At 62.0% G+C, this 27,287-nt stretch overlaps 5 protein-coding genes across 13 annotated transcripts in view; 3 read left to right on the top strand and 2 right to left on the bottom strand.

Moving 5' to 3' along the window:
* FAM234A (family with sequence similarity 234 member A) overlaps positions 1 to 3,920 on the top strand; it is a 38,433-nt gene extending 34,513 nt beyond the window's left edge. The window contains exons 14-15 of one of the 3 annotated variants that reach the window (XR_008514355.1): positions 2,753 to 2,982; positions 3,425 to 3,920. Coding sequence is in view for 1 of the 3 variants with exons in the window: in XM_054533252.1 (XP_054389227.1) it covers positions 2,753 to 2,830 (78 nt within the window). In the remaining 2 variants the exon portion in view is untranslated. The remainder of the gene's footprint in view (positions 1 to 2,752; positions 2,983 to 3,424) is intronic. The other 2 variants (XR_008514357.1, XM_054533252.1) reach the window with 2 other exon arrangements.
* RGS11 (regulator of G protein signaling 11) lies at positions 2,294 to 11,056 on the bottom strand. 2 transcript variants are annotated; one of them, XM_024233303.3, is made up of 17 exons: positions 10,951 to 11,056; positions 10,503 to 10,599; positions 10,384 to 10,434; positions 10,082 to 10,188; positions 9,322 to 9,373; positions 9,151 to 9,209; positions 8,869 to 8,945; positions 8,594 to 8,675; positions 7,977 to 8,045; positions 6,644 to 6,673; positions 6,503 to 6,564; positions 6,297 to 6,410; positions 6,079 to 6,194; positions 5,833 to 5,920; positions 5,612 to 5,750; positions 3,481 to 3,563; positions 2,294 to 3,361 (listed from the first exon to the last, which is right to left on the bottom strand). In XM_024233303.3, the coding sequence occupies exons 1-17, from the start codon at positions 11,011 to 11,013 to the stop codon at positions 3,247 to 3,249; spliced, it is 1,404 nt and encodes a 467-aa protein (XP_024089071.1). In that variant the 5' UTR covers positions 11,014 to 11,056; the 3' UTR covers positions 2,294 to 3,246. The 2 variants fall into 2 exon arrangements, with proteins under 2 accessions (XP_024089071.1, XP_063573518.1); XM_063717448.1 differs by having other exon boundaries at positions 10,940 to 11,056.
* Positions 11,057 to 15,994: 4,938 nt separating this feature from the next.
* ARHGDIG (Rho GDP dissociation inhibitor gamma) lies at positions 15,995 to 18,430 on the top strand. Its single transcript, XM_024233307.3, has 6 exons — positions 15,995 to 16,161; positions 17,058 to 17,237; positions 17,336 to 17,419; positions 17,608 to 17,684; positions 17,778 to 17,841; positions 17,924 to 18,430. Exons 1-6 carry the CDS (start codon positions 16,089 to 16,091, stop codon positions 18,121 to 18,123), a joined length of 678 nt encoding a protein of 225 aa, XP_024089075.1. The 5' UTR covers positions 15,995 to 16,088; the 3' UTR covers positions 18,124 to 18,430.
* Positions 18,431 to 18,450: 20 nt separating this feature from the next.
* PDIA2 (protein disulfide isomerase family A member 2) lies at positions 18,451 to 22,204 on the top strand. Of its 3 annotated transcripts, none has more exon segments than NM_001131813.1 (11): positions 18,461 to 18,665; positions 19,665 to 19,871; positions 19,936 to 20,069; positions 20,155 to 20,292; positions 20,361 to 20,477; positions 20,589 to 20,714; positions 20,815 to 21,012; positions 21,354 to 21,474; positions 21,555 to 21,736; positions 21,836 to 21,946; positions 22,064 to 22,202. In NM_001131813.1, coding segments are annotated over 11 exon segments (1,578 nt in total). In that variant the 5' UTR covers positions 18,461 to 18,466; the 3' UTR covers positions 22,109 to 22,202.
* Positions 22,205 to 22,429: 225 nt separating this feature from the next.
* AXIN1 (axin 1) overlaps positions 22,430 to 27,287 on the bottom strand; it is a 69,599-nt gene continuing 64,741 nt past the window's right edge. For 2 of the 4 annotated variants that reach the window (XM_054533255.2, XM_024233308.3), the window contains 3 exons: positions 26,161 to 26,268; positions 24,397 to 24,564; positions 22,430 to 23,231 (listed from right to left, as the gene is read on the bottom strand). In XM_054533255.2, coding sequence (XP_054389230.1) covers positions 23,105 to 23,231; positions 24,397 to 24,564; positions 26,161 to 26,268 — 403 coding nt within the window. In that variant the 3' untranslated portion in view covers positions 22,430 to 23,104. The remainder of the gene's footprint in view (positions 23,232 to 24,396; positions 24,565 to 26,160; positions 26,269 to 27,287) is intronic. The other 2 variants (XM_054533256.2, XM_024233310.3) reach the window with 1 other exon arrangement.

Below are 27,287 nucleotides of genomic sequence, written 5' to 3' on the forward strand. Positions count from 1 at the left end.
TTGTTCCTGGAGGAGTGACCAGGAATTTGCTGGCCAGCCTGGGTCAGGGTGGGGAGGGCTGCCGAGGAGGCGAGCACCCCCACCCAGACCTGCTCAGTCAGAAACTGGGCACCCAGCAATCTTGATAGCCTCAGGGGGGTCTCCGGTTTGAGGACCCCACCAAGCTGGGCACCCTGGCCCCATGCAAGCGGGTTTGCTCCCACCTGGAGCAGACCGTGGCCTCGGCACCGCGGACGTCTGAGGGCTGGCTGGAGTCCAGCGCAAAGGGATGATGGTAGGGCCGGGGTGAGCTCTGGTGACCCTGCAGGCAAGAGGAGCCCAGGCAGGGGCTTCCCGGAGATGCAGCTTTGGGTGTGGCAGCAGTGAGGGGCAGGCAGGTGCTTTAGAGAACCCTGCAGGACTGTCCCACGGCCACGTATGCAAGTGTGAAAAGCCCCGCTTCACAGCCGCACAGGTATAACCTTGTCCTGTTGCTCCTTCCAAGGTGTGGGAGGGGGACGTGGGGGATGAGGTTGAACAGGTGGGTGCCTTTGTGCCAGGTAGCGGTTCTCTTGTCCCTGAGAAAAGTAACCCAGCCCAGAAGGCCTTGAGTACGAAAGGGCCATAGGGCTCTGGGGACACGTCCTATAGGTGAGAACTGCCAGGCAGGCAAGATGGGGCTGGAGGGAGAAGGGAAGGTTCACTGGGGTTCCAAGAGCTGCCCCCTGACAGCATGGGAGGGAGTGCAAGGGGTCCCCAAAGGGAGGGGACACCCTGCAGGTCACAGAAGCAGCTGTGCCCCTGGCCACGGAGGGGTGGGCAGGGCCATGAGCCCCACCCTGAGAAGCTGGAGTTGAGGGGCTGGGCCAAGGGGTGCCGTTGCTGGTGGGCAGAGGCTTCCCTCCCTGCAGGAACAGCCTGCACCCCCGGACTGTGAAGAAGGGATTCTTGCCCTGTGGTTACTGTGGGCCCTGGAGAGTCTGGGCCATGCCATGCCATGCACTCTGCAGCTCTGTGGCCTTAGGGCAGGCTGGGGACAACTGCCCCTCCCCACAGGCTTCCTTAACAGTTTCCTCGCTGTTCCCTCTCTGGAGGGCAGGTGTCCCCACACACTACCCTGCTCACCCTAGCCCTCCAGAGCACAGTGTCCCTGGCTGTCTCCTCCCAAAGACCAAATGCCCCAAGTCTGCTGCCTGGGTCTGAGAGGGCCAAGTCCCTCCTCCACCATCGACTCCACACACCTGGGACCTGCCCCCTCCCTCACCACACACTGCACACATCACATGCACAATACATTCACACATATGTACTATACACGTGTACACCTCATACATGCAATGTGCACCACACATGCATCCTACACAATGTGCACACATACCACATATGCATGCCTCACAGTACACCTGCACACGTGCACTACACACAATTGTGCATGTGCTGTGCATACACACGTGTGCCTCACGGTGCTACACATGCCTCATACACACGACATGTGCACACACCACATATGCATGCCTCACAGTACACCTGCACACGTGCACTACACACAATTGTGCATGTGCTGTGCATACACACACGTGTGCCTCACGGTGCTACACATGCCTCATACACACGACACGTGCACACACCACATATGCATGCCTCACAGTACACCTGCACATGTGCACTACACACAATCACACATGTGCTATGCATACACACACGTGTGCCTTACAGTTCTACACATGCATCATACACACGACGTGCACACACCACGTATGCATGCCTCACAGTACACTTGCACACGTGCACTACACACAATCACACATGCTATGCATACACACCACACGTGTGCCTCACGGTGCTACACATGCCTCATACACACGACACGTGCACACACACCACATATGCATGCCTCAGTACACCTGCACATGTGCACTACACACAATCACACATGCTATGCATACACACCACACGTGTGCCTCACGGTGCTACACATGCCTCATACACACGACATGTGCACACACACCACATATGCATGCCTCACAGTACACCTGCACATGTGCACTACACACAATCACACATATGCTATGCATACACACACGTGTGCCTTACAGTTCTACACATGCATCATACACACGACATGTGCACACACACCACATATGCATGCCTCACAGTACACCTGCACACGTGTACTACAATCACACATGCTATGCATACACACCACACGTGTGCCTAATAGTGCTACACATGCATCATATGCACACGCACACCACACCCATGCATGTGTCACATGCAGTCACATGCTGCACCCACAGCAGGATGGGCTCAGAGCCAGGGCCCAAGGGTCTTTTATTTGCGGGCTGGAAGCTGTTGGGAGTGACTGGAAGTGAGCCAGCCCTATGGGTGGGGATGGCACCGCCCTATCACCGAGATATTTGAAGCTGCACCCCCGAAAGGAGCCAGCTGTACCTTCACCCAGTCTGAGGGAGTGGTGAGGCACTTGGGGGATGGGGAGCAATGCCAGCTCACAAAGGAAGGCTTGGGCAGGGAAGATCAGGGACACCTGGCAAGGATCCACCCTATGGAATCAGGGGCTTTGTCAGTGGGGTGACAATGTCAGAGTTGTCTATAAATCTTGGGGGGGAAGCCGCGGCCTCAAGGTGGAAAAGCAGGTGCCGGCGCACCTGTGGACAAATTCTGGAACGCGTTTGGCGAGGGAGGAATAGGCGCAGCTCTGGAAGGCAGTGAGCTTGAGGCAGCCTCAGCACGGCACTCTCGGGTCCTCTTCCAGGCTCACATTGGGCGACAGCGGAGAGGCTCTTGGACGGGGCAGAGCTCGCACGGAGACCTGCATGTCCGCGTCTTGTGATGGGTGTGTGGGAAGCCGCCCGTCTGTGCATCTTGCTTCCAGGTATTCGCTGGTTGATTTACTGGTTTTAGAGACGGGGATGGGCACCCAGTGCTGGACTGAAGACCAGAGAAGGTGGAGCTCCGTGCGGCCTTGGTCTCACCTCTCTTCAGGTAACAGGCGCTTCCCTGACTCAAGCTGAGCCAATGAACCCCCTCCCTGGGAATCCACACCTGGACCCGTTCTTTCTGGGCAGGGAAGGCTTGCTGGAGGGAGGGAGGCTGTGCACCCCACAGCAAGACTGGGTCCCCTGGGCACAAGGGGACACTGGTGCTGGATTCAGCAGCCTCCAGGACCTGGGCCAAGACGGGGGTGGCTGCTGCATTCACGCAGGATGTTGAGCTGCAGGGACTAGAGTGGCAGATGGGCCAGGTCCACTAGGCCACCCCATCTCCACCCCCAGGGCCACAAGCCGCTGTGAGCTCCACAGGGGTGGGAAGGAGTGCAGGGCTGGGGCTCGAGTGCCGTGGCCTCCACATAAACGGGAACACGCTGTGGGCGAGAAGGGGGCTGAGAACAGGCTGGCCAGCTGGTGTCCTGCCCACCTCACTGCAGGGCCCCAGCAGCCCCCAGGCCGCAGCCGCCAGCCACAGGGCACTGCCTGGGCTCACCGTCTCTTCGTCTCCAGCGGGATCCCAGCCTCTGCCAGGAGGCCCTTGTACGTGTCAGACTTCAGGAACCTTGGGTAGGAGTCCTACAAGAGACAGCGTCCAGCCCCTGACCCTTCTGCCTCCTCACCTCTCAGCCAGCTCCCCGCAAAGGGGCAGCCAAACATTGCTGGAGCCTCCTCCAGTCACAGAGTCTCTGGTGGACAGGGTGCTGGAGGCAGCGACTCCGGACCTGCCCAGACCAAGACAGACTCAGGGAGACCTGAGCTCCCGTCTGCCTGGATCATGTCACAGCAAAAATGGCAAGAGCCCTGGTGGCCACGTGTAGAGGAACGAACTGCAGCGCCGCCTCAGCCATTACCAGGAACCAGGAATGGCTCCGCGTTCCCCACAGAGGGAGGGCAGGGTTGTGGAGTCAAATAAAAAAACAAGGTAGGCCACGCATGGTGGCTCACGCCTGTAGTCCCAGCATCTGGGGAGGCTGAGGTGGGTTGATTGCTTGAGCCCAGGAGTTCAAGACCAGCCTGCACAACATAGTGAGATCCCATCTCCACAAAAAATTCAAAAATTAGCTGTGTGTGATGGTGCATGCCGGGAAGAGAGCCAGGAAGCCAGCATCAGGTGCCAGGGACACAGCACGAGGCTCGGGCTGGCAGCCACACGTGGGGCCATGCGAACCTCATGAAAGAATAATGCTGGTTACAGTGAAACCCATCAAATACGGTGAGATCTGAGTCTGCAGTGCTCTTAACAATATCCAAACTTGGCCAGGCAGAGTGGCTCACAACTGTGATCCCAACCGGGCAGGGTGGCTCACGGCCGTGATCCCAACCGGGCAGGGTGGCTCACGGCTGTGATCCCGGCCGGGCAGGGTGGCTCAGCCTGTGATCCCAACACTTTGGTAGGCTGAGGCAGAATGATCACTTGAGTCCAGGATTTTAAGACCAGCCTGGGCAACATAGCAAAATCCCTCTACAGAAGATTTTTTAAATTAGCTAGGTGTGGTAGCGTGGAGAGGCTGAGGCAGGAGGACCACTTGAGCCTGGGAGGTTGAGGATGCAGTGAGCCAAAATTGTGCCCAGCTGGAAATTTTCAAATATCAACAAAAATAAAGCCGGGCTCAGTAGCTCACGCCTGTAATCCCAGCACTTTGAGGGGCTAAGGCAGGTGGATCATCTGAGGCCTGAGTTGGAAACCAGCCTGGCCAACATGGTGAAACGCCATCTCTACTAAAAATACAAAAGTTAGCTGGGCATGGTGGCGGGCACCTGTAATCCCAGCTACTTGGGAGGCTGAAGCAGGAGAATTGCTTGAACCCGGGAAGCGGAGATTGCAGTGTGCTGAGATCGTGCCACTGCACTCCAGCCTGGCTGACAAGAGTGAGACACTTTCTCGAAAAAAAAAAAAAAAGGCAGGGCTTGATGTCTGACAGCTGTAATCACAGCACTTTGGGAGGCCAAGGTGGGTGGAACCCGGGAGGCAGAGGTTGCAGTGAGCCAAGATCACGCTACTGCACTCCAGCCTGGGTGACAGAGTGAGACTTTATCTCAAAAAAAAAAAAGAAAAAACAAGAAAAGGCTGGGCGCGGTGGCTCACGCCTGTAATCCCAGCACTTTGGGAGACTGAGGCGGGCGGATCCTGAGGTCGGGAGATCAAGACCATTATGGCTAACACGGTGAAACCCTGTCTCTACTAAAAATACAAAAAATTAGCCGGGTGTGGTGGCGGGCGCCTGTAGTTCCAACTACTCAGGAGGCTGAGGCAGGAGAATGGCGTGAACCCGGGAGGCAGAGCTTGCAGTGAGCCAAGATCGCGCCACTGCACTCCAGCCTGGGCGACAGAGTGAGACTCGCCTCAAAACAAGAAAACAAAACAAAACCTTTTAGATAGAAGCTTGACCCTCATTAAGCCTGTGATCTGGGCCAGTCCTTCAGCCCCTCTGAACCCGGAGTGTGCTCAGGACGGAACACTGACAGGAGAGCGGCCAGGGCAGCCCCAACCAGGTGGGGAAGGCGCTCCCCAGGGGCAGAGTCAACATGGGCAGTGCCTATGTGGACAGAGCCCTTGAGGGTGGGGACATGGAGGCCCATCTGGGATGCCCCCTCCCGCCCCTCCAGGCTGGCCGAGCACCCACCTTCTTCATGAGCATGTATATGTGCAGCTGGGCATCATCCAGGACGTAGCGGTGGGGCTGGCGCAAACCCTCCAGGGTCTGCTCCATGGTCCGGCTGTCGATGTTGACCCAGCGGGCAGCTCCGGGGGCCAGGAACTGCCTAGGGGTGGGGACAGCATTGGGTAGTCCTGGCTGGGTGCACCTGCCCGTTGGCCAACCGGTACCCACCACACGGCACTTACTCGTACACGGCCTCCACCAGGGTGGGGACCTGGGCCTGCGCTCCATATCGAAGCTCCTCACATGCCTCCCAGAAACTGAGGTTTTCTCCTGGGGGGGCCGGGCACCCAGTCAAGGATCCCATCGAGAGTGGCAGCGTGGCAGCCAGGGCCAGGGGCGTTCCCAGGGAGCTGGTGGAGACCGAGGCGGGAGGGGTCCCAGGCAGCAGCCTCCCCGCTGGGACTGGAGCAGGGGCTAGGGGTTCTCACCACTGAACTCCTTTCCCAGAAAGTCTGTGAAGTGGGCCCGCCCCACAGGGTCTTCTAGGAGCTCCCGGAAGCTGAAGCCCCATCTCTCCACACGGAGCTTCGTGGGGGCAGCCACCCTGGGGGGAGGGCGGGGCTGTTGGGGAGGGTGGGGACTGACCCTCCTGCATCCCCCCAGGCTGGGAGCACACCCGCAGTCCCGCTGCCCCGCCTGGGCTCACGTGGGGGCATTCATGACCCAGTAGGTGTCGTTGTCTGAGATCCAGGGATTGCTGGGCAGGCACCCCGACACGAGGGGGTCGTGGGGTCTATGCTGGCTGCAGAAACTCAGGTACCTGGAAGGGGGTATTGGGGCTGGTGCAGGAGGGGCCTCAGGAGCCAGGACACTCAGCAGGGGTCTCCAGCTGCCACCCCTCACCCCACTCACGCCTCAAGGCAGACGGAGGACTTCACTCGGGTCCTGCCCAGCGCTCTCCTGCAGTACTCGATCTAGGATGTGGGGCCTGTGAGTCAGATCCTGGTCTGGGGAAGGCACCTGGCACCCTCCACTCCCAGCTCCAGAACTTACCTCCCGCTTATAGAAATCTGCACTCTTGGTCTAGAAGGGGACAGGTGGGCTGCAGTTAGACACAGGTCCCCTGCTGGGGTCCAAAATCCCCAGCTGGAGGGCACCTCCCCAGGCTGAGCCCCTGCCCCATAGACCTGGCAGAGATGGTGGCCCAGGCCCCCAGTCCCGCCCCTTGGAGCCCCTTCTTCCAATCAGGGATTAGAGGAGACCTCTGGGGGCCTAAGGTCTGGCGATCTGCAGAATATTCCACGGAACCCTCAGGTTCTCAAAGTTGCAATTGTAATATATCATATTTTTTCTTTTCTTTATGATTTTTTTGAGACAGAGTTTCACTTTTGTTGCCCAGGCTGGAGTGCAGTGGTGCGATGTCAGCCCACCACAACCTCCGCCTCCTGGATTCAAGCCATTCTCCTGCCTCAGCCTCTCCAGTAGCTGGGATTACAGGCATGCGCTACCACGCCCAGCTAATTTTGTATTTTTAGTAGAGATGGGGTTTCTCCATGTTGATCTGGCTGGTCTCGAACTCCTGAACTCAGGTGATCCGCCCGCCTCGGCCTCCCAAAGTGCTGGGATTAGAGAAGTGAGCCACCGAGCCCGGTCTAATATGTCATATTTTCAAATGTACTTAAATTATGTTTTTAAACAACACATACTTGAGAAATACTACTAATGGGAATCACTGGGGAACCAGATGTGACTCATTGAGTTCATCGGTCGGGGCCTTGCTGGGGCCAGAGCGGAGGAGGCGGACGAGCTGCGAGTCCTAGCCTGTGTCCCCGCTCTCTCTGACCAGCTTTGTATGGGGAAATGTTAGGGTCGTGAACTTAAGAAGTTTTATCAGTGAGGTTCTAGGTGCATCTTTCCAGATGCTGGGTCTGGTTGGGACTCGGTTTGAACAAAGAGTTTTGCTGCTGCGGGGCTCAGATGCTCCCTCTGGTCTGGTCCCTCTGGTTCTGGAGGCCTCCACCTGGAGGGAGGTTGCTGGATATGCTCAGGTCTGTCAGGCCGTAACCCTGCTTGTCACCCCTCCAATTCCCAGCAAACCCTGATACTGTTCTGGAGAAGAGCCCCCTTCCTCCCCGCCAGCCCCCTCATCCCCACCACTCCACTTACCTGCACCCAGGGCAGCGGGTGGGAGGGGAGAGAAAGCGAGAGTTAGCAGGGGCCTAGGGAACAGGGAGTGACCGGGAGTGAGCAGGGGCTTGGGGAGGCTGCACCAAGTGCCCTCTGGGTGGACCAAATGACGGACAGACAGGCAGTCCCATGGTGGGTCCAGCAGGGTGCAGCCGGTGTGCAGGGCGAGAGGGCGGCCAGCACGCACGCAGGGGCTCACCATGAGCACACGGCTGGCAGCGCAGGATCCCCGCCCTGGACCCTGCTCCAGCACACTGGGGGCTCCGGGCTGCAGAGGGGAGACGAGATGAGGTGGGGATGCAGTTCCGGTGGCCTGCTGACCCCCTTTAAGGCTAAGTTCCCCCTCTGAGACCCCCATGTGGAAACGGACACTCAAAGGAACTTGGGAAGAGTCCCGTCCTAGCCTTCAGCTGTCTCTTCTCTGCTCACCACCTCCAAATGGCCTGTCCACCGGGCCTCCCCACAGCCCCAGTTGCTCCCGGCCTGTGAACTTGGTCCCCACCCTGCAGCCAAGGCCGCCCCCACTCTGCCTCCTCCTGAGGCAGAGTCTGCAGTCCCCGCAATCTGGCATCCCTGTGACTCTCCCTTGGGCCCAGAGAGAAGCTGGCTTGTCCTGTGGTCTAGGGATGGAGACCTGGGTTCTGATTAGCAGAAACGCAACTAAGTCACAAAGTGAAAACGTCCTGCCCCCCACCAGGAGCTCCAAGGCAGGTCCTTCCACAGGCTCAAAATGGTGGTCCCGAGAGCGCCTGTCAGGGAAGCACGCTGACCCCTGCGCTGGCCAGCGACCCCCACCCTCACCGCAGGTGGGCTCACCGGGGGCCTGTTCACCAGCCAGTAGGTCTGCTCCTGGCACTCAATGACCAGCCTGTCCCCCTTCCTGCGCTGCTTGGCTGCCCTGGGAGGAAGAGGCTGAGTTGAGGGCATGCCCTGCACACAGCCGCCCCTCCGCCCCCACCCTCAGGCCTGGACCTGGGCAGGCAGCCACACCCAGGGGTGCCCTCCATGGTCCCAGGGCCACCAGAGCCTGGCCTGGGCTGGGCTTCCCGAGTAGCCTGGGTTGGGCGCCTGCAGGTGGGGCGGGGCCTCACCGCAGCTGCTCCCTCGCCTGCATCAGCACCAGGTCCCACACGTGGTTGATCTTCTTGTGTAGCCGGTCATAGCAGTCCTGGGGGCAGCAAGGTTTCCAGTGGGTCACCCCAGCCCCTGCCCCCAGTGAGACTGTGTGGGCAGTTGGGGGGTTGGGGACTGTCTTGGGTTTTGGGGCCTGGGCTGTATGTTCTGGGGTAAACTGTGAGGCCCCGGGGGCCGTGAGTGAGGCTTGGGTTCCTCCAGCTGTACCCAGCCGGGGCGGGGAGGGTGGGGGGTCCCACCTTCTCATAGTCCACCAGGGTCCCCCGTTTTCGGATGTTCTTCTTGGCCAGGTAGATGGCTGGAAGGACAGGGACAGCCTGCAGAGGGGCCAGCTCTGCCCTGCCCCACGGCATCACCCTGAGGCCCCCAGTCCTGGGAGCTTGTCTGGGGCCAGCCGTCCCCCTGCTCACCATAGTCCAGCTCTGCAGCCGGCCACAGGGTACTTGTCCAGAAGTACGGGCTCTGATGTGGTGCAGGGAGAAGGTGTCCAGGACGCCTGCGTCTGTGCCTCCCCAGTGTCACCCCACCCTCAGACCTCTCTGGGAAGAAGCCTGGGCTGGGCAGGGGGTGTCTGAGGGTCTCCCTGCCTGCCCAGCACCCAGAGACTCCACTGACCACTGGCCAGTCTCTCCACCTGGAAGTGAGGTCAACTCGCTCCTTGGGGCCCTGTTCAGGGACTGTCTCCCTCACTGGTCACCCTAAGCCCCCATTCAAGGTGGGGTGGGGCTGGGGGCCTGCACAAGTCTTGGATGTAGTCACAGTCTGTGCCTGGGGAGGGGTACAACCGACGGCAGGTCGGCCCGGGACCCTGGTGTGGTTAGGGAGGGCAGGAATGCTGTCCTCAGGCCTTCACAGCCCCCTCAGGGACTGGGCCTAAGGACCCCCAGGAAGACGGCAGAATCCTCTGCAGATACGACCCCTTGTGGGGCCCTACTGTGGCCCCCAGGAAAACTGAGGCTCCGTCCCTCAGCCGGGGTCCTTCTCACCACATCGGTACTTGCGGTCCAGGACTTTTGGGGAGGGGGCGATGGACCACCAGCCCACGGTGACATGGCGGAGTCCCACTCCAATCCCAGCAAGCTTGGCGCCCCTCCTGTCTCCCCAGGTTGGTAAGCTGGGTGGGTGGGGATGGGGGTCCCACCGGCTCCCACCTGCGCCCCCGAGCCTGACCTGGAACCTGTAGGGCGTCTCGTCTGGCCGGAGCATGAGGCTACGGGGGTCGCGCAGCGGGTAGATGTAGCCGTGCTGCACCAGGACGGCGCCCAGGTGCAGGGCCTCTGGGGAGGGGTGGGACGGTGAGCTCGGGGCCGCGGAAGCGGGCGAGGGCGGGACGAGCCGGGCCTCCTCTCCCGTCTGTGCTCCCCACCCCAGCGCGCTCTGCAGGGCTCTGAGAACTGCCAGGCCCCAGGAAAACCCAGGCCTAGGCCACCAGCCCAGTGACCCCAGGGCCCAGTGGGAGGCAGGGCGCTCACCCTCCTCCGAGACGCAGAACTTCTGGGCCAACCACTGCACGACGTCGCTGCCTGCACGGGAGAGACGGAGGTGGAGGGAGGCCGAGGCGCGCACGCACCCCCGCCCCGGCGCGCCTCACCTGTCACCGCGTGGGGAATGACGGTGACCAGCAGGCGCTGGCTCCGCATCTTCACGCCCTGGTCGGGGTCCTGCATGCTCACGACCACCCGCTCCATCTGGGCGGAGGGAGTCGTCAGGGGGGGTGCTCTGGCCGCCCCCGCAACCCTGATTCCCTGGCACGGCACCGGCGGGGATGCCCCGGATCCGGGAGCGCGGAGATTAACGCGCGGCGGCGGCGGATTCCAGGCCGCAGCTGGCGGCGGGGACGCGGGGCGGGCCGGGGAGGGCCGGGGAGACCCCGGGAGACCCCCAAGGGGCCCCAGGCCTCACCGCCCCGCCCGGCCTCGCAGAGCCGCCGCCCCAGGCCCTCCCCGCCCCGCGCGCCCCCGTGCCCCGTGCTCTCCGGCCCCTCCCGGCCTCGGGCGCCGGGAAATCGGGGGACGGCGGGACACCCACCCGCCTCGCACCTTCCTCAGATGCGGCATCTGCGCCCGGGGGCTGCCGGGGGGCGGCGCGGGGCCGGCGGCCATGGCTGCGGGGAGAGGCCGGCGGGGATGACCGAGCGTCCCGCCCAGCCCCGCCCCGCGCCGCGCCGCGCCCCGCCGCGCCCGGGTTAACCCTCGGGCCGCGAGGCCAGAGTCGCCCAGGCCCCAGTTCGGGTCTAAGAGTCACGGCCACCGCCCAGAGGCAAACGAGCCGGCCCCCCACGAACGACCCGAGTCACCCCCCCCCCCCCCGGTTCCGGGACGCTGAGGCCCTCGTGGGTGGAGGCGAAGTGGGATGGGGGGTGTGGGCTGGGGACCGACGGGGGATGGAGCTCAGCTGGAGCAGGGGGTGGTCTCTGGGAGAGGGAGAGGGGCTCATCAGGGAGGGGGGTTACTATGGGGAGGGTCTGAGGGAGGGCAGCGGAGGGGATGGGGTTCAGAGAGGGAGAGAGGTTCCGTGAGTAGAGGAGACCCGTAGGGAGAGTGAACTGGGGTGGGAAACGTGGTTTAGGGCCCACTGTAACCCCGGTCCTATGTGTGGGGCCCTGAGGACATTCAGGGACCAGAGGCTTGGCTGTGGGGCCGGGGCCAGGGCCAGGGGTGTGACTGCCTGAGGCCTTGTGTCCTGCGATGCTTGTGGCCGAGGCCGCACACGTTGCTGTGACTGCACACGTTGCTGTGACTGGCTGGTTTGGGGCAGGGTCCATGAGCGATCGGGTCAGCTTTCTACATGGGCTGGATGCTGGGTGTCAGTGGAGCACGTGGCTGCTGCAGAGTGGGACCCAGCTGTCCCCATCTCCTGCTGTGGGTCCCTTATCGGGGGTCCTTCCAGGAGAGTGGCTGATGGCTCATGGCTCACTTCCCTCAGTTTCACACAGGCCTGGGTGGGCCCGCTGGGGAATGGGCAGAAACCCTGCCCAGGGCACCCTGACACTGTTGGAGAGGAGCTTTACTTCAGGGAGAACCTCAACAGACACCTACCTAGTCTCACCCGCGGCCGCCTGACTTCAGGCCCCACTCCACTCCCAGCTCTCTCCCTCCTCCAATGGCTATGCCTATCCCCCAGGTGCACCCCGAGCCAGGCCCTGGCTCTTCAGGCCCCACTGGGCAGTCTCGGCTCACTGCAACCTCCGCCTCCCGAATTCAAGCAATTCTCATGCCTCAGCCTCCTGAGTAGCTGGGATTACAGGCTCCCACCACCACACCTGGCTAATTTTTATTTTTGTTTTTGTTTTTGAGACAGAGTCTCACTGTGTCACCTAGGCTGGAGTGCAGTGATGCGGTCTTGGCTCACTACAGCCTCTGCCTCCTGGGTTCCAGCGATTCTCCTGCTTCAGCCTCCTAGGTAGCTGGGATTACAGGTATGCGCCACCACACCCAGCTAATTTTTGTATTTTTAGTAGAGATGGGGATTCACCATGTTGGCCAGGCTGGTGTCGAACTCCTGACCTCAGGTGATCTGCCTGCCTCGGCCTCCCAAAGTGCTAGGCTTACAGGTGTGAGCCACTGTGCCTGGCCGATTTTGATATGTTTAGTAGAGATGGGGTTTCACCACGTTGGCCAGGCTGGTCTCAAATTCCTGACCTCAAGTGAGGCTAGATCTTATTATTTTTTAATTTTTTTGAGATGGAGTTTCGCTCTTGTTGCCCAGGCTGGAGTGCAATGGCACCATCTTGGCTCACTGCAACCTCCGCTTCCCAGGTTCAAGCGATTTTCCTGCCCCAGCCTCCCTAGTAGCTGGGATTACAGGCACGCACCACCACATCCAGCTAATTTTTATATTTTTAGTAGAGATGGGGTTTCACCATGTTGCCCAGGCTGGTCTCGAACTCCTGACCTGATCCACCTGCCTCGGCCTCCCAAAGTGCTGGGATTACAGGCATGAGCCACCGCGCCCGGTCAGATCATTTTTTAAAAACTAAGTCGAGGTCTCACTATGTTGCCCAAGGTTGTCACGAACTCCTGGGCTCAGTCCATCCCCCTGCCTCAGCCTCCCAACGTGCTGGGATCACAGGCACGCCCAGCCAGCGTCATTTTTTTGAGACTGAGTCTTGCTCTGTCAGGCTGTAGTGCAACGGCGTGATCTCGTCTCACTGCAACCTCCTCCTCCCAGGTTCAAGCAATTCTCCTGCCTCAGGTTCAAGCAATTCTCCTGCCTCAGCTTCCTGAGTAGCTGAGATTACAGTCGCCCACCACCACGCCTGGCTAATTTTTGTATTTTTAGTAGAGAAAGCATTTCACCTTGTTGGCCAGGCTGGTCTTGAACTCCTGACCTTAGGTGATCTGCCCACCTCGGCCTCCCAAAGTGCTCGGATTACAGGCTTGAGCCACTGAGCCCAGCCTCAGCATCATTTTTAAAAGGTGCAAATGCATCTATTTCTGCTTGCTTTCTTTTTTATTTTTTTAAATTATTTATTTATTTATTTTGAGATGGAGTTTCACTCTTGTTGCCTAGGCTGGATAGCAATGGCTCAATCTCGGGTCACTGCAATCTCTGCCTCCCAGGTTCAAGCGATTCTCCTGCCTCAGCTCCCAAGTAGCTGGGATTATAAGCATGTGCCACCATGCCCGGCTAATTTTTTTTTTTTTTTTTTCATTTTCAGTACAGATGGGGTTTCACCGCGTTGACCAGGCTGGTCTCGAACTTCCTGACCTCAAGTGATCCACCTGCCTCGGCCTCCCAAAGTGCTGGGATTACAGGTATGAGCCACCGCGCCTGGCAACTAATTTTTTTTTTTAATTTCATTTTTATTTTTGTAGATAAATATACATGTAGCCCCTCACTTATCCCTGTCTGTAAGGGCCTCAGTTTCTTGCTGTGTTGCCTAGGCTGGCTGATCTTTAACTCCTGGCCTCAAGTGATCCTCTTGCCTCAGCCTCCCAAATGTTGGGATTACAGGCATGAGCCATGGCACCTGGATATGTATTTATTTTTTGAGAGATGGCGTTCTCATTCTGTCACCCAGGCTGGAGTGCAGTGGTGCGATCATAAACTAACTGCAGCCTCAAACTCCTGAGCTCAACTGATTCTCCCACCCCAGCCTCCTGAGTAGCTGGGACTACAGATGTGTACCACCACATCTGGTCTATTTCTGCTTTCTTGGAGGCAGAGTACCTCTCCCCATCCTTACCCACTCAGAGGGTGCTAGGGGCTGGGCAGGGTGCGCGGTTGGCCTTGGGCTAGGAGCCCCTAACATAGTGGTCTGAGTCCATTTCCATTGCTGGAGAGGCCAGGTTCAGCATGAGCTTGGGGCAGGGGGCTTGTGGGGTCTCTTACTCCAGGGTACCATCTCTCTTGGATCCCAGTGAGCCCTCCCATACCCCACACACAGATGGGGTGAGGTGGTCCAGGTCTGGCTGCCCTGTCTGCAGGGTGGGCATCTATGGTAGCTGTGAGGCAGAAGAGGGAATGAGGGTAGCCAAGGGTTGGACATAAGAAACGGAACAGCAGGTGCAGCCAGTTCTAGGCATGACTGGACAGCACACAGGCCACATCCTGGCTCCTGTGATAACAAGACAGAAGTTTCCACTTCACCTCTGATTGGTCTCGGGCCAATCCTTCATAGGGTGTAGCCAATTGGAGGCCTCTAAAGGGCACAAAGGCTGTGGTCAGGTTCCTTTGCTTAATAAAAATCCTAATTACAGAGGCTCTGGAGCTACTTGCTGGAGTCCACTCTCACTCTGTGAATTGCCTTCCGTAAATCTGTGCTTTCCTTACTCCATTCTTCTGACTCAGTTCTTTTGTTTCCTTGTGTTTAGTTGTTCTTTTGTTACTTTGTGTGGTTTGTTCAATTCTTTGTTCAACCCACCAAGAACCTGGACAACTCACCTCCAAGACTTTCTATCCGGTAACAGCTGCAGGAGCTGGAGCTGTGGGCCTGGAGACAAGTGTCCTAACAGCCCCCGCTCCCTGCAACAAAGGGTCAGCAGAGGTGGCGCTCTAGGGGGGGCCTGGGCCCAAGCTCATAGGATCCTGCTCTGGAAAGGTTGTGGGCAGTTGGGGGGCCCAGGGAGACAGTCCCCACCCAAAACCCAATGCCCTCTAGCACCCAAGGTGGTCTTCTGCTCAATCGAGGAGCTCCTTGACAAGGGCGGATCTAATTTCTGGTGTCCCTGGAACCAGGAATAGGGGGCCAGGGGTGTCTAAGAAAGGGACTCAGGCTGGTGTTCGGATCCCTTCTCCCTTATTCAGACCCAGGCCTTTGGTCCAGCTGTCCCAGCCAGGGCCTGCTCACCCCTGTGCCCTGCCAGGTCCCATCCCACCCACCCACAGGTCTCAGTTTAGGTGTCAATATCAGAAGCCCCCTCTGTGCTCCGGTCTCTGTACTCCGCCCCCTTGTCAGTGTCCTCTCCCTGAGGACAGGGGCTCGGTAACTGGGCTTCCAAGAGCCCTGCAGGGACACCCCCTCTTAGGAACTCAGACAGCCCAGCCAGGTCGCTAAGCCTTTGAGGGGCCCTTGCCTCTGTGGCTCCAGACGCGCCTCGGCGTGTGCGCGACCCGTGCCCGCTGTGGTCCCGCCCTACTGATGACCCTGTAGCGTGCTGGGCCAGCCACTCACCCCAAGGCTGGGCAGGCCCCAGGAGTCCCCCTCGGCCCAGACAGAAGCTCCCTGAGGAGCGGGGGAGGGGAAGGGGGAAGCACGGTCCGGCCCCGGGTGTGGCCGCGGATAATGAGACCCTGGGGATAGGGGCGCACCTGCGCCACGGCGCCCAGGGTTTCCCAGGAGACCCCCTCAGACCCCCTCAGGCTCCCGCCGCGCCGTGGGGGTGGGGCAGCCCTGCCGGCCAGAGCCGGGCACGGGCCGGGCGGGCGGCGGGGATCGTGACCGCGGCTGCGTGCGTCCGCGTCCAGGCGCTTCTGTGCGGGGTCCTGGCGCGCCGGCGGGGGCCACCCGGGTGCCGGCGCCGTGCGGGCGACACGCGCGTCTCTGCGGGGCTGCGCGGGGTCCGCGGAGCGGCTGGGGGCGCGCGGCGCGGGCGCGGCGCTGGGCGCGGGGGGCGCTCCCGGCCGGGATGAGCTCACCGCAGTCGCGCCGGGGCTGAGCGCCGAGCGGGGCGGCGGCGGCGGGGCGGGCGGCGGCTCCTCGGAGGCTCCGCGGCGGCCCGGGCCGCGCGCCACCATGCTGGGCCTGGACGCGTGCGAGCTGGGGGCGCAGCTGCTGGAGCTGCTCCGGCTGGCGCTGTGCGCCCGAGGTGAGCGGGCCGGGCAGGGGCGGGGGGCTCGGCTGGGTCTCAGCCCCGGGCGGGGAGTAGCCCCTCCCCCGCGGCAACTTTGGGGACGCGCATGGGAACCTCGCGGCGCAGACCCCCGGCTGGGGTCTGGCGGGGGTGGGGGACTTCATCCAGTCTCCACCCCTGCGGGGAAGGGAGCCAGGTGCGGACGGGTCCGCTTGTGAAGCGGCGGCGCTGGGACCCTCTCCCCCTGGACACTGCCGCCTGGAGCCCGTCTCCCCTGGGTGGGGCTGGGGCTGGGGCTCAGGCTCTGCAGGGCGCGTGGTGATCCCCGAGAAGACTGGAGCGAAGTGGGCAGGGACTCAGAAGAGGGGCTTCAGGAGACCACCAGCCCGGGGCACCATGGGAGGCGGCGCAGAGCCTGAGCCCAGGGATTTGGAGATAGCCGCCCCCGGCACCCCAGCACCATGGGGAGGAACTCCTAGACTGTGGGAAAGTGGTCAGAGACCCCGGCCCAGAGCAGGATGGTAGAGGACCCTGGAGGGTCGCTAGGTTTGGGGGGCCGCCGAGGGCCGCTGTTCTCCAGCAGGTAGCCCCTGACCCTGGGCTGTCCTCATTTGAAGTCTTGACTCCCCCACCGTTTGGTCTCCGAGTCAGGGAGGGGGCCCTTGTGGACATCTGGGCCAGAGGAGCTGCAGGCCTGGCGGTCTCTGGAGGCCCCTCCTGAAGATCTGGGTGCAGTGCAGCACCTCCCCAGGCTGCCTTGCCCTCTGCTCGCTCTCTCCCTGAGCCCCCAGAGGCTTCCCTTGACTTCCTTTGGGTAGTAGGAGGTACAGCTGGCCAGAGGGGGCTCCAGCCTGGTGCTCGAATGCCAGGGTCTGCTAGTGGCTGCTGCTCACGCCCCTCCCCACCCCCAGTCCTCCTGGCTGACAAGGAGGGTGGGCCACCGGCAGTGGACGAGGTGCTGGATGAGGCTGTGCCCGAGTACCGGGCGCCGGGGAGGAAGAGCCTCTTGGAGATCCGGCAGCTGGATCCGGACGACAGGAGCCTGGCCAAGTACAAGCGGGTGCTGCTGGGGCCCCTGCCACCAGCCGTGGGTATGGCAGGGGCCTGGGCTTGGAGGGCTGGGTCTGGGGGGGCTGGTGAGCCCGGTGGGGGTGGGGGGGCATCCTGCAGACTTCCACTTTCTCCTCAGACCCAAGCCTGCCCAATGTGCAGGTGACCAGGCTGACACTCCTGTCCGAGCAGGCTCCAGGGCCGGTCGTCATGGATCTCACAGGTAACTCGCAGGACGCTGCACCCTGAACGCAGGTAGCGCCCTCCCAGGCACGATTCTGCACCCCTGCGTTCTGTGTCCCGGGCCATCACAGTTGCAGACCTCATGGGTACCACAGCCCACGTGGGGGCTCCTGGAGCAGGTCTCAGCCTGTAGGGGAGTTCCGACCCTAGCTGCGGTTTCCCCAATAGGGGACCTGGCTGTTCTGAAGGACCAGGTGTTTGTCCTGAAGGAGGGTGTTGATTACAGGGTGAAGATCACCTTCAAGGTGAGAGCTGGGGCAATGGGCGGAGGGGATGGGGGCGGGGGCAACAGCCAGAGGCCTGGCCCCCAGAGGAACCCCTAATGCCTCTGTTCCCAGGTCCACAGGGAGATTGTCAGTGGCCTCAAGTGTCTGCACCACACCTACCGCCGGGGCCTGCGCGGTGAGGGCAGCGGTGGGGGGAACAGGGAGGGGGGGAAGCGGGGGCGGACAGAGGACAGCTCTGATGCCCTCGCCCTCCCTAGTGGACAAGACCGTCTACATGGTGGGCAGCTACGGCCCGAGTGCCCAGGAGTATGAGTTTGTGACTCCGGTGGAGGAAGCGCCGAGGGGTGCGCTGGTGCGGGGCCCCTACCTGGTGGTGTCCCTCTTCACCGACGATGATAGGACGCACCACCTGTCCTGGGAGTGGGGTCTCCGCATCTGCCAGGACTGGAAGGACTGAACCCCCAGTCCTTGTCTCCCCTACCTCCCTCAGTTGCTGCACAGGGACCCCCAGGCATCCCCAGCACCCCCCGTGAGTGACCAGACCCTCCCCTGCTGCCCCCGCTGTCCCTGCTCTGTCCTGGGACCCCCTGGGCCTGGCGCTGTCCCCTGAGCTGTCCCATTAAACATGGCCCTGTCTCGGTGCCCTGCGTGTTGTCTCTTTCTGCCTCCCCTCCCCTGGGGGCTGGGGGCGGCCGCATGGGCCTTGTCTTTGCTGGGACTGGGCCTGTGTGCCACGTGGCAGCTGCTGCTTGGCTTCTGGCCCCCTTATCTGCTCCTGCCTCACGCGCCCTGGCAGCACCATGAGCTGCCAGCTTCTGCCTGTGCTGCTGCTGCTGCTGCTCAGGGCTTCGTGCCCATGGGGTCACGAACAGGGACCCAGGAGCCCCTCGGAGGAGCCTCCAGAGGAGGAAATCCCCAAGGAGGATGGGATCTTGGTGCTGAGCCGCCACACCCTGGGCCTGGCCCTGCGGGAGCACCCTGCCCTGCTGGTGGAATTCTGTGAGTGCTGGGGCCAGTGGGGCTGGGGACTGGCGGGGACCAGCAGGGCCCACCTGGGGGCCCCACCCTTTGCCGGCAAATGCAGGGCATGTGCCCAAGAGGGTCCTCCCTACAGGCACTTGCCCCCACTGTGCCCAGGAGCTCTCTAGAAGGGGCCTGGGGGTCTGGTTGGGGTAGGCAGGAGCAGTGGTAATACTGGGGGTACCCACAGGACATGAGAACACCTGTGCCTCCCTGCTCGGCCAGCGGCCACGGTGCCAAAGTCGCTGCCTTGCCGGCCCCTCCTCCAGCTGCCAGGGGCATCCCATAGACTCTGCAGAGGTCCAGGCAGTGTTCAGGCTTTGGGGGCCCATGGAGGTCCCTGACGCGTGTGCCCTGTGGTCTTTTCACAACCCTTGACACACAATCCTTGCCTGGGAGGCCTTCACAGGCAGCCACACGAGCCTGGGAGCCCCAGCCCTACAGGGCACGAAAGGGAGGGGTCTTTTTATTTTTTGAGACTGAGTTTTGCTCTGTTGCCCAGGCTGGAGTGCAATGGCCCAATCTCGGCTCACTGCAACCTCCGCCTCCCAAGTTCAAGCAATTCTCCTGCCTCAGCCTCCTGAGTAGCTGGGATTATAGGCATGCGCAACCAATCCCGGCTAATTTTTTTTGTATTTTTAGTAGAGATGGGGTTTCTCCATGTTGGTCAGGCTGGTTTCGAACTCCCAACCTCAGGTGATCCACCCGCCTCTGCCTCCCAAAGTGCTGGGATTACTGGTGTGAGCCACCGAGCCTGGCTGTAGGGAGAGGAGGGGGGTCTTTCAAGCTCTCCCAAGCCTTGCTGGTCCCTGTGCTGCAGCCTGGGGGGCCACGAAGAGGCACTGGTGCTCGGCTTGTCCACGGCCAGGACGCAGGGCAGAATGGAGGAGCACGCTTGTTCCCTGCTGGGTTGTCAGGTGTGGAGAGGGTGCTCCTGGGGTTGTGGTGGCCTGGGGCACTCACGGCCCCGTCCCCCAGACGCCCCGTGGTGTGGGCACTGCCAGGCCCTGGCCCCCGAGTACAGCAAGGCAGCTGCCGTGCTCGCGGCCGAGTCGTCGGTGGTCATGCTGGCTAAGGTGGATGGGCCCGCGCAGCCCGAGCTGGCTGAGGAGTTTGGTGTGACGGAGTACCCTACGCTCAAGTTCTTCCGCGATGGGAACCGCACGCACCCGGAGGAGTACACAGGTGCGGGGCAGGCCGGTCACTGGGGGGCAGTGGCCAGGCCCAGGCTGAGGGGGACTCCCTGCAGGACCACGGGAGGCTGAGGGCATTGCCGAGTGGCTGCGACGGCGGGTGGGGCCCAGTGCCATGCGGCTGGAGGACGAGGCAGCTGCCCAGGCGCTGATCGACGGCCGGGACCTGGTGGTCATCGGCTTCTTCCAGGTGAGCCACTGGGCGTGGGGGGCCGGGCCATGGGGCCAGTGACTGTGGGTGGGACCTGGTGGCCTCACAGGGCCGGGCCCCTCAGGACCTGCACGACGAGGATGTGGCCACCTTCTTGGCCTTGGCCCAGGATGCCCTGGACATGACCTTTGGCCTCACAGACCGGCCGCAGCTCTTTCAGCAGTTTGGCCTCACCAAGGACACTGTGGTTCTCTTCAAGAAGGTAGGTCAGGCCCAGGTGTGGGTTGGGGTTCGGCTACAGCGCCCGCTGACCCACCTGCTGCTGTCCAGTTTGATGAGGGGCGGGCAGACTTCCCAGTGGACGAGGAGCTTGGCCTGGACCTGGGGGATCTGTCGCGCTTCCTGGTCACACACAGCATGCGCCTGGTCACGGAGTTCAACAGCCAGGTGCGTAGGCTGCAGTGCCTGGGCTGGGGGTGTCCCAGGGTAGGGGAGTCCAGGGATGGGGGTGTGTAGGCTGGGGGTCCTGTGGAGTCATGAGCGCTCTCCGTACTGTAGACGTCTGCCAAGATCTTCGCGGCCAGGATCCTCAACCATTTGCTGCTGTTTGTCAACCAGACGCTGGCTGCGCACCGGGAGCTCCTAGTGGGCTTTGGGGAGGCAGCTCCCCACTTCCGGGGGCAGGTACTGGGATCCAGGGGGAGGGGCAGCTGGATGGGGGTAGGTGCTGGGGGGAAGGGGCAGCAGGAGAGTGGCCGGTGCCAGCATGGACTCCCTGCCACAGGTGTTGTTCGTGGTGGTGGATGTGGCGGCTGACAATGAGCACGTGCTGCAGTATTTTGGCCTAAAGGCTGAGGCAGCCCCCACCCTGCGCTTGGTCAACCTTGAGACCACTAAAAAGTACGCGCCTGTGGATGGGGGCCCTGTCACCACAGCGTCCATCACTGCTTTCTGCCATGCAGTCCTCAACGGTCAAGTCAAGGTCCGCTGCAGACGGCTCAAAGCGGAAGGGGAACCCTGACCTCATCCCACCAGCTTGGCAGGGGGTGGGAACAGCAGCTCTCAGGGCCCCCCGGCCCTGCAGGCCCTGCAGAGGCCCCCTTCAACCCCGCAAAGGCCCCCCCGACCCCGCAGTTCTCCTGACCCTGCAGAGGACGCCCCACCCCCGACCCGGCCCTGCACGGGACCTCCCCCACCCCACCCCACCCCACCCCCGGCCCCACACGGGACCTCCCCACCCCCACCCCCACCCCCACCCCCACCGAGGACCTCCTGAACCCCCCAGAGGACCCCTGCCAAAGCACCTGTCCTGGTTTCCCCCAGCCCTATCTCCTGAGCCAGGAGGTACCCCCTGATTGGGATCAGCGGCCAGTTAAGACCCTCGTGGGCAAGAATTTTGAGCAGGTGGCTTTTGACGAAACCAAGAATGTGTTTGTCAAGTTCTGTGAGTGCTGAGGGAGGCAGGGGCAGTGTGGGTTGGGCAGGGGATGCCCAGATGGCCGCGCTCAACGGCTCCCATCCTAGATGCTCCATGGTGCACCCACTGCAAGGAGATGGCCCCTGCCTGGGAGGCACTGGCTGAGAAGTACCAAGACCACGAGGATGTCATCATTGCTGAGCTGGACGCCACGGCCAATGAGCTGGACGCCTTCGCCGTGCACGGCTTCCCTACCCTCAAGTACTTCCCAGCAGGGCCAGGTCGGAAGGTATGGCGGACAGGTGGCTGGGGAGGAAGCCGGGGCGCCATCTTGCTGGGCGTGGGGCTGGGCCCAGCGTGTGCTCCAGATCCCCCTGCCTCTCCTCAGGTGATTGAATACAAAAGCACCAGGGACCTGGAGACCTTCTCCAAGTTCCTGGACAACGGGGGCGTGTTGCCCACGGAGGAGCCCCTGGAGGAGCCGGCAGCCCCGTTCCCGGTGGGTGTCCCTAAGCCAGGGCTCCAGGCCTTTGCACAAATCCTCTTTACACAGGGTTGACAGGGGCGGGGGCAGGCTGGGAGCAGAGCTTCGAGCTGTACTTGTGACCCTTTCTAGGAGCCACCGGCCAACTCCACTATGGGGTCCAAGGAGGAGCTGTAGCTGCCCCCGTGTCACCCCCCCTTCACTGCTGGACGGAGCCACCCCCTTGGGTACTGGAGGGAGCTGTGCATTGTGAATAAAGAGCTTGGTTCTGGACTCTGTGTGCCTGGTCCCTCAGCAAGGCTGGCCTGATGCAGCTCTGCCCAGCTGGGGGTTCCTGGGCAGGAATGTGGAGCACGTTCATGCTCTAGCTCTGCCAGCCTCTGAGTCACAGGATGATCCCCGTACCTGCTGGAGGCCAGTGTGCCCTCCTTTACCACGGGGGCTGAGGCTGGGAGACCCAGACCAGGCCCCACCCGCAGCAGACACACCACAGCCAGGGCAGGTTCAAAAACAGTTTTATTTCATTATTATCCAAGTACCTTTGAAAAGATAATTGTACAAGTGTCATCGCATGAAAAACAGACTCGGGCAGCCCCTGCTGGCCCTGGCCTGAGAAATGTACATATTTACACGGGCCCTCAGAAAGGAGGACCCGGGACCACACAGCCAGCGGCTGGAGGCAGGTGCAGTGCTCCATCGCCGATTCACACAGTGGCAGGCAAGAGACAAGCTGTGTTGAAGGCACTCGGTGGCGCGTACAATTGACAGAGGCCCTGCAGGCCTCTGCAACCGGGCCTGGGCCCCAGCCAGATCAGGGTACGTGGGCAAATCCCAGAGGGAAAGTAGATCCCAGCACATGTGCCCAAGGGAGGTGCCGGGGGGCGGGGGGGTCACCTGAAGCTGGCAGCAGGGACCCCGGCTGCCCCACTTGGGCTGGGCCCTCCAAGTATTGCTATGGGGGGTGGTCCAGGCTGCCTCCTTGGGGGCAGGACAGAAGCTTGTGGACCACTTGGAGGGAACCCTACCCACCTAGACACGGGTAGACTGCAGGGATGGGTGGTACACCCAACACTGTTCCCCGTCGGGCTCCTGAGTACGAGGTCATCTGCCTGGCTGTGACACCTGTGCCCGCCGAGGGCCTCGCCTGGTTACAGCAGCCAGCCCACCTGCTGGTCAGTCCACCTTCTCCACTTTGCCGATGATCTTCTCCTCAAAGACGGGCAGGATGGCCTCGTCCTCTCGAACCTCCTCAAACACCACCCCACAGTCAAACTCGTCGCTCACTTTCTTGAAGTAGTATCTGCAGGACGGAGGTGAGGAGTGCAGTGAGCAGGCAGCACCACAGATGGGAAGGAGGCCTGTGGCAGGGGACGGCGTGTCCACACCCCCATCCCGAAGACCCTCCTGTCCATGCCCCACGGCCCCCACTGCGCGTGCGCCCCCTCCCAGGGCAACAGTGAACAGTGTAATGACCACATGTGGGTGAAGTGGGCAGCCACGGGGGGTGAGTTCACTGCCTGCTGGGAGCACCCCACATCCCCCTGGGAGAACCTGCCCCAGCCTCTCAGGAGTTGCAGGGGGAAATGGACGGGTATGGGGTGTCTGCTTCCCAAGGGCTGAGCCCCGTCATGGAGGTGACCCCAACTGGGGCCCTCCCTCGGCACCACATCTGCAGTCATGGGGCGTTTGCACAGTGGCTTGTGGAGAGTGGGAACCACCTGCCAGGCTCTGCCAGGCTCTTGGGGTCAGGCCCCCTCTGCTCACCCACCAGTGCTCACTCGGGAGCCTCCAAGGCTGGCTGCACGCAGGGCCCTGAAGGGCTCAGTGGCCCAGGGCGAATAAACCTTGGTCGGAGGGTGCCTGGCTTTTCAGTCAGGCAAAGGGAGATGAATCCAGAGCCTAGAGACAAGGCTGGCCCAGGGGAGCCCAACACAAGGTTCAAACCATCGTTGTCTAGGCCTCTAGCCTCTGTTTTCCCACCCCAAAGATGAGGGCCCTGGACGGGAGTCCTTTAGGACCCTCTCAGTCCTGTGGGGCCGAAGGCCTGATGCCACCCTCAGCCTAGGGCTTGGAGAAGTGGCTTTAGTTGCAGATGAGGGACATGAGCTGAAACGGCCGGAAGCCCTTTTTCTTTTTCTTTTTTGAGTAGAGACGGAGTCTCGCTCTGTCACCCAGGCTGGAGTGCTGGAGAGCAATGGCGTGATCTCAGCTCACTGCAACCTCTGCCTCCCGAGTTCAAGCAATTCTGCCTCAGCCTCCCAAGTAGCACATCTGAAATTAGCCTGGTTTCACCATGTTTCCCAGGCTGGTCTCGAACTCCTGAGCTCAGGCAATATGCCCACCTCAGCCTCCCAAAGTGCCAGGATTAAGACGTGAGCCACTATGCCCGGCTGGAAACCCTCTTTCGTACCGCTGGGCACCCACATACTCGTGCGGGGAGCGGGCACCCCAGCCCTCACACTCACCTGTAGCTTCCCTTTTTGGTCAGCAGCTCCTTGAACTGGCCCAGGGTGACAGCGCGGCCCCTCACCAGGGTGCGGTAGGGGATGGGTTCCCCGCAGAAGTAGTACGCTACAACGATGCTGTCACACGGCTGGGCACTCCCGCCGCTCACCTTCCGCTGTGATCTTGTCCTGGGGAAAGAGATGCAGCAGTGGTCCCTGGTTTTGGACTGAGGTCCCACAGGGTGCCTCCTGCTGGCCTCAGGCTGCCAGTAAAAGGCGGGGCAGGCCTGCAGGGGTGAGCGGCACCCCATTCAAACACCTGGGACCCCAGGCCCCGCTGCCCCCCGACAGCATCTCAATCTGGGGTCTAGTCCACTAGCAGTGGAGTCTGACTCCGCTCACTGGGAGCACGAAGGTCTCCCCGCTGCCTCGCAGCCCCACCCTCGACTGGCCAGGGCCTGGCTGCCAGGCGCACTGCAGCTCCCACCTCTAGGACGGCAGGGCAGGCTGCACGGCTCCTATCTCAGGAAGACCTACGGCCCCCAAACCTTAAAAACATCTGAAGGGCAGGGATTGGACAAACAGAACTGTGCACGATTGCTGGATAAGCCTGACCCCGCACCGAAGTTTGTCAGAGGACTGGTGTGGGGGCGGCCAGCAGGCCCTTCAGAGGGGGCGGGGCTGGCACCGTCTCCTGCCCAGGCTGAGCCGGGCCCTCCTCTTACCGGTGCTGTGCTTCCACAGCCGTGCTGGGATGACCGGCGGGGCCTGGTTGCTCTCGCACCCCCCACCGCTCGGCTCCCCCGCCGCCACCCGTCCTTCAAGTGACCAGAAGCTGCCCCTGGCCCACTGGGGTTCAGCCCTTGGGCCTCCTCCTCGCTGGGTGCACCAGAGGCTTCCAGAGCCAACACCACGGCAGGAAGGCCTCATGGCCACCTGAGCCATGTGACCGTCCTCTTTGCACACCAGACCCCCAGCCACCTGCGCTATTAGACTTCCTCCCAGTGCCACATCCTCGCAGCCTCCTGGAGCCAGGCCCATCGGAGAAGAGCCAACACGTGGGGGCTGCCCCAGGGATGGGTGAAGGCCGCCCCAAGACCGCCTAGAGGATGCGGGCCACAACAAACCTGCATCTGGGGCAAGCCTGGCAAGGCCTGGGGGACCCCTGTTCTCAAGGCCCCTTTTGGGGTGCGCCCCCCCCGCCACCTTGAGCACACAGAGGCGCCGTCGACACGGCCCATGTGGGATCACACGGTGTGGACACAGCAAGCCTTTCTCACGGGCTCGGAGCGCTCAGCGTTGTAGGTGGGAGCAGAGCCCCAACTCACTGACTACACGAGCTGGACAGACGCGCATGGTTGAGACCCACACTGCAAGCAGACGCACCCCGGGCACCTCAGCACCTGCAGCCCCGAGCCTGCTCAAGTCAGGCCTGGCAGAGACCGGCCAGTTCCAAGCCGGGTGGGGGCGGGGGCAGGTCTCTGCCCCACAGGGGGCCTGGCCGTGACACCTGTGTGGATGCAGGGGCTGGCTGTGCCCAGGCCTCCAGCTGGGCTTTTTGGTCACTTGTCATCATGCTAGACAGTCAGCGTCTCCTCTGATGGAGACAGGAGAAGGCTCTCGGGCAGCTTGGACTCTGATGCCATGGGACCCTCTCCTGCCACAGCTGCTTCTGAGCGTGGTACCCGAGCTCAAGCCCCAGGACGGCGGCTCTACGAAGGGACCTGGCTTGGGACGCCCGGGCTGGGGTGGGCAGGACCGGGAGGACCCTCAGGACGCACGTACTCTGTCTCGGAGAGCTCCATGTCCGACACGGCTGGTACCACGCGCAGCACTGGCGCGCACGCTGGCCTGACGCAGGCGCGTCCCCGCCGCATAACCTCCTGCACATACCTAGGGAACAACCCGCGTCAAAGGTGGCTGCGCCGGCGGCCACCAGCCCTGGGGAGGGAGCCTCGACCAATGCTGCTGCGCAGGGACGGACGGAGCGTGAAGGGCCCGAACAACTCGCCCAGCGAAGGCTCCAGCTTGCAGGGTGGACAAGACACCGAATCCCCTCCTAGGCCTGCCTCAGTGGTGCCCGATACTGCAGCGCACCCCCCACTCATGATCTGGGCACCGACCCCCCGAGTTCCCTGGACCGTACTTTGGGGAGCTTCTGATCAGGGGTGCTGGGATCCCACCACATCATCCCCTCTGGTGGGACGACATCTCCTCCCGAGAGCCTGTCCTTCGGTTTCTTGGCATGAATTCCCCACCGATGGCGTGGACACTGGCTCTGGGGTGTGGCAACTCGGTCTGCACCTCAGGGAGGCAGAGGGCCCCCCAGCGCCACAACTGAGGCCATCCTGGGGCAGCACGGCAGCTCCTCTCACGTGGACACCTCCACCGGGGTGCACTGGGCGACCTTGATAGTGGTTTCTACTCTGACATCCTGACAGGGCCCAGCACCCAGCACCCAACCTGCCTCTGGGCCTTCACTCTGTCTCCACAGCTTCTCGCAAAAACCCACATCCCTGGATGGACAAACCCAGCAACTCCGGGTTTCCCCATGTGGGGATGCTGGAGCCCAGCAGCAAAACAGGGGCGGGAGGGTCGTGTCTCAGAACGGCGGGAGTGGTCCCACGGCTCAGCAGGCATCCCCTGCCATCATGTGGGGCCTGTGGGTACCAGGGGAAAGGGCAGACGCAACCTGACAGACCCCTGCTCAGCCCAGCAAGGATGGGCTCAGGAAACCCCGGCAGGAGAGCCCACACAGGCCCAGGGCCTCGAACCTGCTGCACACGACGCCCGCCCATGGCTCATCTGCCAGCCCGGTCACACGCCCCGGCTCCGAGCACCACACACCACAGCCCGGTCACACGCCCCGGCTCCAAGCACCACACACCAGGCTCCTGCATGGCAGGGGGCTC

Source organism: Pongo abelii, chromosome 18 (genome assembly GCF_028885655.2).
Source record: "Pongo abelii isolate AG06213 chromosome 18, NHGRI_mPonAbe1-v2.0_pri, whole genome shotgun sequence".
Lineage (NCBI taxonomy): Eukaryota > Metazoa > Chordata > Mammalia > Primates > Hominidae > Pongo > Pongo abelii.

Coding starts and splice junctions, on each gene's coding strand:
- ARHGDIG (XM_024233307.3), top strand. CDS start 16,089: ATGCTGGGCCTGGACGCGTGCGAGCTGGGGGCGCAGCTGCTGGAGCTG. Junction 16,162..17,057: donor GCTGGCGCTGTGCGCCCGAG/GTGAGCGGGCCG, acceptor CCCCACCCCCAG/TCCTCCTGGCTGACAAGGAG. Junction 17,842..17,923: donor CTACCGCCGGGGCCTGCGCG/GTGAGGGCAGCG, acceptor CGCCCTCCCTAG/TGGACAAGACCGTCTACATG.
- RGS11 (XM_024233303.3), bottom strand. CDS start 11,013: ATGGCCGCCGGCCCCGCGCCGCCCCCCGGCAGCCCCCGGGCGCAGATG. Junction 8,676..8,868: donor CAGGCGAGGGAGCAGCTGCG/GTGAGGCCCCGC, acceptor TCTTCCTCCCAG/GGCAGCCAAGCAGCGCAGGA. Junction 5,921..6,078: donor TCTGGGAAAGGAGTTCAGTG/GTGAGAACCCCT, acceptor CGGCCCCCCCAG/GAGAAAACCTCAGTTTCTGG.
- PDIA2 (XM_054533032.1), top strand. CDS start 19,568: ATGGAGGAGCACGCTTGTTCCCTGCTGGGTTGTCAGGTGTGGAGAGGG. Junction 19,872..19,935: donor GCACCCGGAGGAGTACACAG/GTGCGGGGCAGG, acceptor GACTCCCTGCAG/GACCACGGGAGGCTGAGGGC. Junction 21,947..22,063: donor AGCCGGCAGCCCCGTTCCCG/GTGGGTGTCCCT, acceptor GACCCTTTCTAG/GAGCCACCGGCCAACTCCAC.